This window comes from Barbus barbus (assembly GCF_936440315.1).
Source record: "Barbus barbus genome assembly, chromosome: 30".
In the NCBI taxonomy this organism is placed as follows: domain Eukaryota; kingdom Metazoa; phylum Chordata; class Actinopteri; order Cypriniformes; family Cyprinidae; genus Barbus; species Barbus barbus.
Window position 1 is genome coordinate 5157122 of NC_136758.1, and position 15286 is coordinate 5172407.

Consider the following 15286-nt stretch of genomic DNA (forward strand, 5'->3'; position numbering starts at 1 on the left):
CTTGACAGAGAGCTCCCTGTGCCAAATGGCATGCCTGGACCTTCCTTCTGCGGTCAGCTTGTATTTGTTGTAATTGCTGACACTCCACAGGTTTCAATAGCCCTTTTGTCATGATGTATTCTTCTCAAATTCAACACCACACCCTACCACTACATCGTCCCATTTAAAAGGTTAAATTTAATGATGCTACCACCATGTAAGACTAACTGTCCACCTTTCATGCAATCAAAAACTAACCCTAACCCTTCATAAATGAGTAAAACAAGGCAGACTAGTTAATAAAATAACACAAGGAATGTACATTATGACTTATATATGTAACATAAAGAGAACATGATCAATTTGCCATCCGGTTCTTTCCTTTGTAGGAAAGCTGAATACCAATTTCAGTTTCAATTTGTAAATTACAGTTTGCATATCATTTGCTTGAGAACAGAAGTAGGTCATTTAGTGCTACCCTTTCATAGTTTATCAAATCACTTTATTTTCACATGCTACAGGCATAATGCACAATTTATGCTAAAAATTCTCATTATTATTTCCTTGAGCGGGACAATTCAGACTTTTCCTTTTTATAATTTAATTCCTTTTATATATTTTTTTTAAAAGTTAAAATTAAGTTTTGATCACCTCTGACAGCTAAAATTTAATTTTCAGCTAATTATTATTTTCTTAATAGGTGCAGACATCAACTGTCAGACGGTTGAATTTTTTAATAAAGCAAAGTTTCTTAAAACGACAAAACCATTTATTTACATGTAAATAGTCTTACATTATTTCAAGATGACAACAAAAATAATTAATGAGGTGTCATTTATATATATATATATATATATATATATATATATATAAGATACTTATATTTAAGTTACAAAATGCTCATTTTAACTTGGGCACTTTATTATAAACATTTAAACATGTAAACAAAACATACAGTATGAAACACAATTTCATCGTTTTAAACTTCACTAAAAGGAAAGGAAAAAACTAATCTAGTTGTAGTTTCCCATATTAAACCAAAACATCGTTACAGATAAAGTCATATTAAACAGTGCACACTAGAAAGCCTATTTAGATTTGATGAAATACCGAAAACACAGGTAACTTTTACTTACCAGATATTAAAAACCAGCCACAGGATAGGGTATTAAGTAGCCACTTCTATGTGTTATTTTTGAGAGCACATTCATTTGAATCCAGTTCTCTTCTCTAAAGATTGAGCACACAACTCACTACACTGTGTGAACAGTTTGTCACGCCCCTAAAGTTAAAAGACACCACAGTTCACCAATGAGATTGAAGCTGTCGCAAACCTAATAAGATTATGCGCAGAGAAGAACCAATCTCTTTTCAGGAGGAGTGGAGTTCAGTGTTTGTCCAGTAACTAGAGTTTGGTTGCTGGGTTACATTATTAAGGTTATTTAAATCTCTGTTTGGGGACAGGCATCTACTCTTAAACTGACTCTTTGTTTGGACCTGTAGGTTTGTGGTTGTTCAGTTTTTAATAGATTTTTGAGAAAAAAAAGTTCTGAGGCTTCCTAGTTTCAAAATCCTTCTTCAGTTATTGAACATGAACCCAAAATTATGTTTGCTCCTATATATATATATATATATATATATATATATATATATATATATATCTGATGATTCACTCTCACATGGTAACAGCTTAGGTTTATCACCACATGGTGGTTTATGAGGAAATTTTTTGCTATTTATGCACTTTACACAGTGCAAGATTAAAAATCTATTGAGCCATTGAAACAATCTTTGCCAAAACATGAAAAAAAAGCCATATTGTCTATGGTTTCTGCAATAAACCATGAAAGTGAGGATAGTCACACAGGTGCGATAAACATTTACATTTAGCAGACACTTTTATCCAAAGAGAATTAACAGTACATGTATCAAGGTTATTTTTTTTTATTATTATATAATAAATAAAAAGACAACAGATGGAATAGAAAAAGAGTAGAGCAAACTAGTGTTAGAGGCCGTTTTTGCTTTTGTTAATTGTACAATAAATAAAACGAAAACAGATAGAACACAAAAAGATTAGAAAAGCTAGTGTTAGTATTTAAAAAAAGAATAGAATTAGAATAGAGTGTGGTAGAGTTAGAGGGGCAAATAAAGATGGAAGAGATGTGTTTTTAGCCAATTCTTGAAGATGGCTAGGGACTCAGCTGCTTGGATTGATTTGAGCAGGTCATTCCACCAGGAGGGAACATTTTATTTAAAAGTGATTTTGTAAACAACCTCTTATCAACCCATCTGGGAGTTCCACGTCAGGAGCTTGCGTCCAATTAAAGGTCATGACATCCTGGTTTTTCCATCCACATTCTCCCTAGATAGTGCTGTCTATTCTAGTTCAGATGTGCAACACATGCATGTGTACATTGTTTAGATCAGATAGCATAAGGCTTATGTAAAAAAAAAAAAAAAAAAAAAAAATTCTATATACTGAGCAGCATTAATATTATCCTTGATTTATTGATTGCTGCAGTATATTGTGCACCGTATGCAAACTTTGTATTTAGAATATATGCCAAAATGAGCAGTAAAAAAATATCAGGACAGCAACCATTGTAATGCACTTAATATGACCTTCAATTTCCAGTAGGATGGATAAGAGAGAATTACTGCACTAAGTTGTAACATCTCTTTCTTGGCATGTAAAATGATAAAGGGAAAGTTAATCCAAAAATAAAAATTCTGTCATCATATACTCATCCAAACCTGGAACATAAGAATGTTGGGATCCAAGCAACATTGGACCCACCCCATTGACTTTCATTGTAAGATATTTCCTCATTTACGTTCCAGTGTTTTCATTATTCGGGTGAACTCTTCTTTAAAAAAAAACAAAAAAAAAACAAAAAAAAACTTTCAATACAAAATTGGATTAAAAACAAAATGCATAAGATTCACATTAGCTTTTCCCTGGAGACTAACATGTATATTTTAAAAAAAGATTACATAACTTTCTTATGCACTTAAAATAGACTATAACCCAGTTAAGCAAGTTATATCCCAGTTGCAGCAAGGCACTTATTAACCATTCATATTAAATGTCCTCAGATGTTATGTTGTAAGGTTAATTAGCATGTAGTAAACAGTTATACATCCACAACTATGATCATATTTAATTTATTCTTTGGGTGAACTATTCATATATAAGCAATACACCATGCTTTCCTTGTTTTTAATCAGTTTTGAAAGTCAGGATGGTTAAAAAAAAAATACAAGTAAATGGGTAACATAAATCTTTATACATACAAATTATAAGTTTTACCAGTAATTTTTATTAATTAAAATATTGCTTCTATTATTCTATTTAATTCTATTAAAATGTGTGCAGTTTTAAAGTTTTATCAGTACAGTACAAACAGTATGTCTGTTCTTTGTAGATTAATTTTGGTATATTTGAACGATATGTTGGATAATTCTTAATTGCTTTCCAACCCTGGGAAGTGTGACTTGCTTTGCTTTCACAAGAAAAAGCAATTTCTCTCATGTGCTGAAGAGTCTGAAAATGTCTTCTTTAAAACAACAGAGAAACAGGATGCATTCCTTCCAAACAAGCAGCCATTCAAACCCAGGAGGTCTAATGCAACAAGACGTTTGTATATCCCTGCTCGAGATTTCATTAGCAATATGCTCTGATAATTCTGAAGCAAAGAGCATTTGTTAGAGTCAGTATTACAAATGTTCATGTACCCAACCCTATCTGTTATTTGCGATGAAGCTTGTTTCTCATTTTCGCAGCTGTCCCCAAGGAAAAGCTCTGACTGTGAGAGCAGGACAGAAAGGTGTGAGATTTGTCTTCCCTTTGTCTTCCCCCGATCAATAAAATAGCCAGCATAGATTGCCCGTAGACACGTACCCACATATACGTCTCCGGAACAGTGTGCAGGGTCTTTGACTGACATCAGGGGGGCATAACATCTACATTCTCATTCGATTCTCACATGGTCAGACTGGTGTGATCTGGTGCATTGAACATGTGGGGTATTTACGCTAGCAGGATTCCCAGAGGAGAGAGAGCGAGCCGGGAGAAAGATCTGAATGATCACAGCTTAGATTTCATGAGCCACAAAATTAGACTTTATGGGCAGGCAAAAAAAGAAATAGTAATAGTAAAAATCTAATCGTAATATTCATGCAGTACCAGCCAAAAGTTTAAATGCACTTGATGGAATTGACATTTCTTATGATATTAACTCTATAAAGCCTGATGTATCATATTTGAAACACATTTCTAAGGCCACTATATTATCAACATGAACAAATCTTTGTTGAAAAACTACAATATACATGCCTTCTGCCATCTGACTGATAGCAAATAAAAGGCCTTTTAGAATAATTCAATTATTCATCTCGTTTCAGGTTTTGGTACACGTGTCTTTTTGCTGTGAAATCTTTACTGATTTAACAAATTTTATGTTGTTAGTAATATTTCACTTACTGCACTGAAGCACCATATTTTATGCGTTAACCCCAAAATTAAAATTACAAAGCTTCTAGCGATCATCTTAAGATATAATATTAGGAGATATAGATTGATGACTGCTATTTCTATGCATTTTATGCAAGTAGTCAGCTGTAATTATATAAATATTTTATAGAATTATATTACATGCTATGAGAATTTCATTTTACTTTTATATAAATATGAGCATTTTCCTCCTCAAATATGACCTCCATGCTCCCTTATATCATAAACTGCATGTTGCTTCTTTAAAGATTTTATATATATTAAAAAAAAACTTTGATCTAAATACTTGCACTTAAAAGTTTCAAGTTTTATTCACACAAAACTGTGCATTTATTCTGTCCCATGCAGGGTGAGCTCCCAGCAGACCAAAGGCCATATGCCAGGTCACAGATTTCAGTACAAAGAGGGTTCTAAAGATCCAGTCCCAGACCACAAGGGGATCAAAACAAAAAAGGGTTCATTTTCTTATTTCATGCTTTGATGAATCCATATCCAGGGACTTGTTAAATGATGCTGAAACTCAAACTGCGATCTCTAATCTGACCGCTTGTTTGGCTAGCAGTGTGTGGAGGAGGGCACAGGGGAGCACAGATGCTTGCCGTCATTAATAAGCATGATCATGAATAATTAATCTCCCTAAGTGAGTGAATACTGAAGAGGCAAACTGATGGACCAGATTGAAGTAACCACAGGGGAGGATATAAGAGTTAAAGTCATGAGAGCATTGGCGTCCAAATGTTGGGCTCTACTTGTCAATGCTGCGGATTTGAAACTAGAGGAAAACTCATTAATTTAGTCTAACACAACATCTGATGAGTTATTTAGAGTAAGTTAATAAGCAGTAGCAAAATGTTAGGGGGAAATATATTCAGCAATCCTTATTTTTTGATCATACATTGTGGATGGAAAGATATATTGAAATCAACCAATAATAAATAAACTGACACTCTCTTCAATGTAAAAAACATTTCTGTTTTCATTCATTGGTTACACTATTTCGATAGTCCACTTTAGACATTCTACTAACTATAAGTAACTTTGTAACTACATGTCAACTAATTAATTAATTTGCAACTACATGTCTACTAACTCTCAGAGCAGACTGTTAGGGTAGGTTTAAGGTTAGTAAAATAAGTTGAGATATACTTGCAAAGTTTCTCATAGTCAGTATGTTGTGGACCCATCATAATAAAGTGTTAGAAGATATTAGACAGTCTCCTAATACTCTAATGACTGCTAGTTGACATGTAGTTGCAAATTTACTTACTGTTAGTAGAATATCTAAAGTGGACTATCGAAATAAAGTGTTACCCAGTTATTTTATTTTTTGGTATAATTTGGTTAATTTTCAATAAATATTTTGCATTAAATCATTGCATTTTGCAATTGTGTGCGCGTTTATACAGTAATTTTTTTTTTGCATACGTATATGCAAAAGTGCTTAATTTTCACAAACAAGCACTACATGCCAAACGAGTTTGTTACTAAAAGAATTTTGGTTCAAACAGGAAATCAAGGTAGCCCAAAGGTTGAAAACATGTACATCTGTTTTAAACAAACAAAAACACTAGAGAGGTTCTCTAGAGGAAACAATAAGACGTTTGTCACCAAGCACAAAGCCAGGTGTCAAAGCCTGAGGCACTGCATTAGTCAGTGTGCCCTGTGATGGACTTGAACAGTTGGTGTCCTATAAACCCACCCAACTGGTGTTTGTCATGGAAACCTTTCATTGTGCTGACCCAGTCTTAAAATCATACTAGACTTTAAGGAGGGGCCAATTACAATGGAATTAAAATAAAAATTAAAAATAAAATGTCCTTGGGGAAACCTTCAAATGCCTCTTTACATGATCTTTGCACAATCTGCTGACTAAACCTAAAGCTAAACCCTGACCGCTGCTGAGCTCCTCGATGAGAGCTAGAAGGAAATTTGATCTGTTATTCTATGGATCGAAACTGATTTTTTTCCTCTCTAAAAATCTTAGGTAGATACAGTATGAGTGAATTTAGCTGACGTACATAACATTAGTAAAATCTCAAAAGTAATTCAGATATCATAAGAATATCTGTAATGCCATTGCAACATCACTGCTTATTATAGTACATTATTTGATCGTCCTTTTAGTGTCAGTTTATTCTCTGAAAGTACAATGATGATAAGCTGCTGACCTGATGCTATTCCCCACAGCTGAGAAGCTTCACATCAGAAATATATTGTGAAGTATAACCGTGTCACTATACTTTAAGGAGAGGCCAATTACAATGGAATGAAAAAAAAACTCGGGAAACTTTTAAATGCCTGTTTACTCCATCTTTGCACAAGCTACTGATCTAGAACTCCACAAACGTGTGTTTGGTTTGATCACAATACTATATGCATAAATTCACACACTTTAAAGAATGAGTAAAAGCTAAAGCCTGTTATTTTTATAAGCAAGGAATGTTTTTTCTTTTTTATTTCACTTAAGTGTGGTGTTGATGCCATGATGCCAAGTTTCTGTGTATATTTTGAAATTTTTGGAATTATTTCTGGAACTTTAGATTTTACTGTTTAGCACAGAGTCAGTCTGACCTCTACTGGTTATGCTCTGCATTTGCTAAAAAATATCTTTGAGGAGTGATTGAGCTACACTATTGTTATTTTATTTCAGATATTAAAAGTAAATGAAATTCAGATAACAAACAGCAAATATATTGATTTGAACCACCAACAACAGTACCGACAGCAAGTTCTGAACTCCCCGTCACTGCAGTGTCAATGAGGACTCGCACAGTAGTGGTTTTCAGCTTGGTACTGATACATGCAAGTTGCCCTAACAAGACATATTTCCTGAAAGCTACAACATGTTTTCTAACTTTAAATACAAATCCAAAACTACAGACTTGAAACTCAGAACAAGACGAAAAACAATATTCCAAAAAGCAGTATTTACATAAAACCTTGCGTTAGAATGGCTCACAGGGCTGTTAGATGCCGATATACTGCACAATGAACAGCCATTATACATTTTGCATGGGAAGCGATTCAATGTTATATATCTCTACAAATTACAGTAAGTGTGTATCCAGGTAGATGCGACTGACCTCACTACTGTATTGACATACTACTGAATAAAATGAATTCTAGAACAAGAAACAACTTAGTGTAGGACTTTATGGGATTTTATTCTTAGGTAAAATGAGCTGCATGTCTGATGAACTGGCTTGACTGCAGCATGGCTTTACATACGTCAAAAGAGACGTAGTTATGACATTATAATGATTTTGACCTCACAATATTTAATAAAGAACGCATGGGTGAATCATTCAGAATAATTAAACTTAAGTTTTAAACTTTTAAGCAGGCAATGTCAAAAAAAAAAAAAAAAATCAACCATTTATATTAATACAAGAAATTATACGAAGTTTGTATAAAGAATGTGAAATATATGTTAATAAGGAATGGAATGTCATCTATATTACAGGCAATATTACTGTGATCAGGCACGTGGAGAATCAAGGTAGACCTTAATATGATGGAGCAATAACACTTTCACAAGCAGCCTCCATTGCCTTTATTCCACTCATAGATTCTGATGCACCCTCCACTTTCCTTGTCCTTATAGACTTCATCTCTCTTGTAAATATTTTCCACAGGTTTTAATAAAGGTCCATTTAAGACCAAGTAAAGAAAATTTAAAGAGCAAATTGAAGGGATTACAATGTCAATATGTTCTCTAAATGTAAATGTCTAGGGTGGAGAAAATGAGTTATTAAACAACTTTGAAATAAAAACTAAATGGAGATATGTTTAAAGTTGTATTTTCAGAGTACAAAAAATCTTAATGGGAATAATAGAAATAACTTTTACTGTACCTTCTGATCACTGCAAAAAGTGCTGTTCTTCCTCAGTATTTTTGTCTTGTTTTTCCAGTGTAAATGTCTGAAGTTTCTTAAATCAAGACATGTTGAAAAGCAATGTTTTTCTTGTTTTCTGAGAAACTGATCAAAATCAAGTGAGTTTATGATTAAAACAAGAAGAAATACTGTACTGGATCACAAAAATCAACTTAATTCAAAAGGGAAAACAATTTTATACTTTATTTATACTGATATGTTCATCTTTCAAGTATAAACTCACTTCATATTGTCCAATTTCTAAAAAAACAAGACTTATTCTATAACTACACTCATAACTATGTTGATTTTTAAGAATATCTATCTTGATTTAAGGCCGTTTAGATATTTGTATTGAAAAACAAATCAACAATACTGTGGAAGATCAATTTTTTTGCAATGTTATGGATGCAACATTTAATGTCATGGCTTTACCAATTTAAGACTTTCTGCTTTGATTTAAGACTTGAAGGCCATAAAGGGATTGTTGACCCAAAAATGAAAATTCTGTCAGCATTTACTCACCCTCAAGTTGTTCCAAAGCTAAATGAATTTCTTTCTTCTACTGAACACAAAAGATGATGTGGGTAACCAAACAGAAACAGCCTGAGGGTGAGTAAATGACGACATCATTATCATTTTGAGGTGTACTCTCTCTTTAATTTGTGAAAGGGATAAGTAAGACTTTTTAAAACCATATTAGGGGGAAAAAAAGTTAATTGATATGCGAACAGTGTTTATAGTTTTTTGGGTAACGAGTATCTTTTAGAAAATTGTTTTACCCCTGGTTTCACAGACAAGGCTTAAGCTAGTCCCAGACTTAAATGCATGTTTGAGCGGTCTCAACTGAAAATATCTTGCTCTGACGTTATCTTAAAATACGTGACCCTGGACCACAAATCCAGTCTTAAGTGTCAATTTTTTCGAAATTGAGATTTATACATCATTTGAAAGCTGAATAAATAAGCTTTCCATTGATGCATGGTTTGTTAGGATAGGCCGATATTTGGCCGAGATACAATTATTTGAAAATCTGGAATCTGAGGGTGCAAAAAAATCTAAATATTGAGAAAATTGCCTTTAAATTTGTTCTTAAATTAAGTTCTTAGCAATGCATATTACTAGTCAAAAATTAAGTTGATATATTTACGGTAAGAAATTTACAAAATTTCTTCATGGAACATCTTTACTTAACATCCTTTGGCATAAAAGAAAAATCGATAATTTTGACCCACACAATGTATTTTTGGCTATTGCTACAAATATATCGCAGCGACTTAAGACTTAAGTTTTGTGGTCCAGGGTCACATATGTCAGTGTCTGTGTCAAGATGCACTCCTTAATGTTTTCTTCCAAGGCATTTTTGTAAGTTGCTTAAATATGTTAATTTAACTAAGTCCTGGCTTAAGCTAAACCCTGTTTGTGAAACCAGGCCTTAGTGTGTCAACAATTAAGAAAAAACTAATAGGCTGAGACAGATCTAATGAAGGATCTCTCCTCAACCATTTCGATTGCAGCTTTGTAAGATGTCATGCAGGTAGTAAACTGACTCCTATAATAAAATAACAGCCCAACTATTTTGTTTCAAGAAGAATGCTTAATTGCAATTACAAACATATTCACATTGAGCGCTGCTGAATCAGTTTGTTTTAAGTGAGATATTGCAAGATGGCTTAATCAAAAATAAATGTTTGAAGCACTGTTAATTAGAGTTGCTATCTGAGCTTTGGTCGTCAGAGAACAGCTTGAGCTGAGGCCCTTGCTGAGAGCTGAAGAGGTTACAGAACTGCTAGGATTGCATGCTTCACACTCCTCATGTGCTCTGCCTCCAGTCCACAGGTTATTTTATTTTATACAACTCTCTAAAACTACCTGAAGACAAATGTAGAGATCAGTACTTCACATTTGCTAAGCAACTTTCTTGAGCCTCCAAAACAATTTAGCTGAAAAACCTGTTGTGCACAATCGACTACATGCCTTATGTCATCTGATTGATCGTACATACTTTTTTTTAGCAAGTTTAGTATGATTGTGGTACATGTCTTTTTGCTGTGAAATCTTTACTGATATACTATATTTCATGTTGTTAGTAATATTCAATTACTAGTCTGAGGCAACTTAGGTTTACTTGGTTATCCATACATGTTTATTTTGGTTATCCAAAAATCATGTTAAAATGTGAGTATTAAATATGATACATCAGGCTTTTGAGTAACATTTATTTGTAAATCTCTCAATCATCACTGTATTGCACGCTTTGCCCCTCCATTCATCCATCCATAAAAGCCTGATGCATCAAATATGATAACATTTTATATTTCATCTAAAGGTTAAATTTATTAAAAAGGTTTTTTGTTACTGTACTTGGCTCAGTGCATCCATCATTATCTTTCATTGTTAATGTGATAATCTTAGGTCCTCCGTTTTCAATCAGTAGGTCATGGGGTGGTTATGCTGGTTTGTATCTGATCCTTAAAAGAACCTCCATGAAACCAATGGTGGATTTCTGCAGATTAAACAACTTCATAGCCTCAGTGATTTTCTAGAGCTAATAAGACTGTGCCTCCCCCTCCAGTATTCATGCCAGGAGCAGATGGCTGGATAAGCAGCACCAATAAACTGCCAGGTTATAAACCAGAAGTATGTGTGCTGACATACATGGCCAGAGAGTATGATTATTATGAGAGTAATTAGTATCGCACTGGCAATCTCATGAATATTGAGATGTCATCGACATTGGCTTAGAGATTTGCCGTCTGATCAAAATACTATTGGTGCATCTGAAATCGCATACCGTCATAGCAGGCACTACATTTGATAAGACTTTGTTCTATAAAGTATCCATGCATGCAGTATGAATGTAATCCAGCTGCACTTTAGGCACGGTCAAGCATCAGTTTCATTGCTTCACCACACCATCTATGAATCATGTCCTTGGGCCTCATGGAATAGTTAAGTGTCCACTGGACACATATTTTAGATGGTAGTAGTAAGGCACGCAGGTACTTTTCACCTACTGTTTTAATGAACACTACAAACTTAAACATGCTACTCATTTCACAGTTTTTTGGCTACTATAGTGCTTAGGAATTTTGGTATTCATAAATCACAGCAGTTGGAGCACTTTTGTAGTTATGGTGATAATTAAGATTTGAAAAAAGTAGGTTCTCTCACATCAAAGTTTGATAAAAGTTATCCATAAGAATAAAGTGGTTTGAATGAATGAATGAATGATGCATTTATGATGGTTTAATCTTCTGAAGAGACATGATCAATTTATATGACGTAAGGATTGAATTTGAGCTTTTATTCACATCAACATTCATCAACTACATACTTTGAGCACATCAAATATGGTAAATGGAATTGCAACCGTGCTCACTTCATGCACAAGAACTAATCCCGTTTGTCTTCTATTCTAATGTATTATTTTTATGACATCTTTTTGAAGAGTGAAAATTTTGGTCGCAAAATGGATTTTTAATGGATAGACAAAAATAATGAGATAATACTGTATTAAAACAAAAACCTACTTGATGCACAACTTGGGGGTTTGAAATGATATTGGGGGGAGGTAGTGTAAATGATTAAAGAATTTTAATTTCAACTAACCCTTTAAAGTTCAAATAATGAACTAGGCTTATTTGAGGTGTTATTTGCATTTGGGCCACCCATTTACCACAGTTTTGTTAAAGCATTTCTGGCTGCTTGGCACAACATGGTAATATTCAAACATGTCACCTACCTTCCTGTTACTCCAAAACTGAGAACAAAAACAAACTTTGCTTAAAACAGGGCCTGTGCAGACTACATGCTTTAACAATAATTCTAATAATATACACATACACATGTATTCTTTTTTAATTAAAATATCTAATTCCTTACTGAAGAACTGCACTGACAATGTCAAGCTGTCAGTAATTAAAATGATAGTTCGGGAACTACTCAAAGTAATGATTTTGTTCATTTTAATTCATACACACAAAAAAGACACTGATGTGTGAATCATACTGATTTTTAAACAAGTAATTAGTGAATAGGACAGCACTTTTCATAAAGTACTTATTAGGCCTACGTGCAATAAATTTAGAAGAAAGCAGGCATACTTTAAATTAATCAAAACTGTATTCACAAGGAAAAAATACTCATTTGTAAATTTGCTTTCTAGTTTTTTATTCCTGCAAGTAAATTACTCTGTATTACAGTCTATTGCAACTATTTCACAATTTTGGAGAAAATAAAGGTGGTCAACATTCTGATAAGTTCAGAGGGCAGTACTTATGCAAACAATTTTGTGTGACTGAACACTAGCAGTGTATATTTGATATATTCGGTGTGTGTGAGTGTGAGACAAGTGGAACTGTATTAAAACAGGTGTGTGCATGACATATTTCCAATGCATTAAAGCCATAATGCGGCACTAAAAGCTAATCTATTGGGTAAAAGGGAGTCGGAGGAAGCCGACTCTAAACGCAAGCCAAACAGCAAACCTCTGGTGGCTGCCCAAAGTTTAGATCAGTTCACAACCAAAAATATTTCATCCCATCCACGACACTTGGGCCATTATCACTTGGCTCATGGCTTTAATGGTTTGTGTGCAGATGGTTTCTCTTCTCGATACAAAACACAGTCCTAAAGAATTTTTTAACAATCAGCATGTTTATTTGAAACTAAAACAGATTGCACCCAACATCCATATTTCCTTTGATCGCCTTTTCTGAGCTCATGTATTTCCATGGAGGTTTGATGAAGAAAAATCACAGACATTTAATATTGGGATAATACATCGTAGTTTAATTATTTTTTTTTGTAAAGGATCCTTTTCAAAGCAACTAAAACGCAGTACTGTTCTCACTGTATTTGATGTACGTATATTCTGCTTAAGAGACAAGAAGCATTGGACACCACAGAATCATTCATTTTAAATTTTGCAGCTGCAGTTTTGAAAAGAAAAGACGAAAAAAAAGCCAGTGCTGATTTCAAGTAATGCAATCAATCCAAAGGAGAGCCAGAATCCTTACACTCTTCCATAGGAAGGTCAAACCTCTTTTCCTCCTGCATTTACAATTAGGCTACACAATATTTTAGCAAGCAAGTGTCAAAAAAAAAAAAACACCTAGTTAAAACAATGGGGCTGCTTTAAAAACTAAAAACGGAATAAAATAAAATATTAAAATCCCACCTACCATTTAGATCCTCTAGTGTGAGCCACCTAGAATGCATATACATTTGAAGCTTGAGAGGCAAGAATCATTCGTTAAGGTGTCTGCTATAATCTAGCGAACTGAGTGGGTCCTGTGAGAGCTTTCAAAACGACTATACAAAATGATCTTTACCTACTGAGTGATGATTATGTTTCCTCAGTGTCTGTTTTCTCTAGCTCAGGTTCAGTCTCAGCGTTCACCTTTGGCCCAGTCTGTTCAGTGTCTGCATCCACAGAGGAGGAAGCAGACATTTCTGGGGTCTTCTCTCCTTTCAAGGGCTCGCTCTGGAAGCAGGTGGGTATGGATGTAAGGGATGGAGAGGGGCTACGAGAGGGCTCTGCTGCGCTCTGGGATGCAGTTTCCAAAATGTTTAGCTGAGGTTTTGAATCGGTCTCCATTCCATTGACACATGACGCTCCCTCCTGCTCTTGACTTCTTGTCGTCTCTTCAGGGGGGCTGAGTGACTTGGGCTGTGACTGCAGCTCTGGCGTTACCTCTGATTGCGGTTCAGCATCTCGTTCTGTTGGTTGTGGTTCTGGATGAGGCTGGTGTTGGGGCACTGGCGGAGACGGCGACTTCATTTGCGCTTGTTCTTGTGCTTGAGGCTGAGCGACCAAGGGGGTCGGCAGAGGGAGCAGCGGCTGAGACTTGGGAAGCAGCGGTTGAGGCTGAGATTGTGAAGAAAGGGGTGTCCAGCGCTCTTTGTCCTTCTCGTTCTCCCTCTCTCGGTCCCTTTCACGGTCCCGTTCTCTCTCGCGATTCCGCTCTCTGCCACGTTCACGGTCTCGATTCCTGTCCCTCTCCCTTTCACGGTCTCTGTCTCGCTCCCGGCTATGACGATTGCCGTTCATTTCACCCAGGAAGTCCATGTCCCTGTCATCTCGGTCCTTCTGTCTTTCCCAAGGTCTGCGACGATCATCGTAGTCCTGGTGCATGTTGGTGTTAAAAGAAGGCCCAGTTCCGCGATTCCAAGCGGGTCCTGATGAACTTCCACTGCGGCCCTCGAATCGATTCTGAAAGTTAGGGTTGGAACGATCCTCCTGGAAACCCTTTGGAGGTCCACCAGACATCCCCCTCATGTCTCTCTCGTCGAAGTCCCCCCTGGGTGGTCCCCAGCGACTTTCTGCCCTGAAACCTCCGGACATATTTTCTCTTCTACCCTCTCGACCTTCGGCTTGCAAGACTGTTCTCGGAGGTCGTTCTAGTAAAGGTGGTCTGGCAGGCACAGGCTCAGTACGCATCTCCAAAGGAGGGGTCTTCAACAACCCCGTGCTCTGCTTCTCTGGTGGTGGAAAGCGATAGTCCTGATCTCTTTCTTGTTGGGCACCTACATCTGACCTGGGTGGTGTTTCATTATCAGTCTTGGCCAGACTGTCAGCTCCAGCAGATGAAGGGTTAGGTGCCCTTGTGAAAGTGCCTTCAGCACGGTTGAACTGCTCCATTTGAGAGAATGGAACCCGAACGCGGGCTTGGGCTTGAAGTGAAGCATCCAGGATGTTGTTGGTCTGATGTGCAAGGCCTGGCTGCATGAGCAGTGGGAAGCGGCCCCCAGGTCCCTGGAGCAGGTTGGGTCGCAGTTCCAGGGGAAGCAGCCCTGCCATCCTCTGGCCAGAGAGAGGATGCGTTAGAGATGTAGAAGGGTGCATACCGAGGAGACCCATTCCACTGCGCACTGCATTTTGCATTCCTGCCAAAAAAAAAAAAAAAAAGGT

General features: G+C 35.9%; 2 protein-coding genes across 4 annotated transcripts in view; both read right to left on the minus strand.

Moving 5' to 3' along the window:
* The window catches only part of LOC306850143 (rho guanine nucleotide exchange factor TIAM2-like), a 92814-nt gene extending 79012 nt beyond the window's left edge, over positions 1-13802 (minus strand). For 2 of the 3 annotated variants that reach the window (XM_079385603.1, XM_079385601.1), the window contains exon 1: positions 13707-13752. The gene's annotated coding sequence lies outside the window, so the exon portion shown is untranslated. Of the gene's footprint in view, positions 1-13706; positions 13753-13774 lie in introns of those variants that run through there. The other variant, XM_079385602.1, reaches the window with a different exon arrangement.
* The window catches only part of scaf8 (SR-related CTD-associated factor 8), a 55064-nt gene continuing 52100 nt past the window's right edge, over positions 12323-15286 (minus strand). The window contains exon 20 of the mRNA XM_079385605.1: positions 12323-15261. Coding sequence (XP_079241731.1) covers positions 13721-15261 — 1541 coding nt within the window. The 3' untranslated portion in view covers positions 12323-13720. The remainder of the gene's footprint in view (positions 15262-15286) is intronic.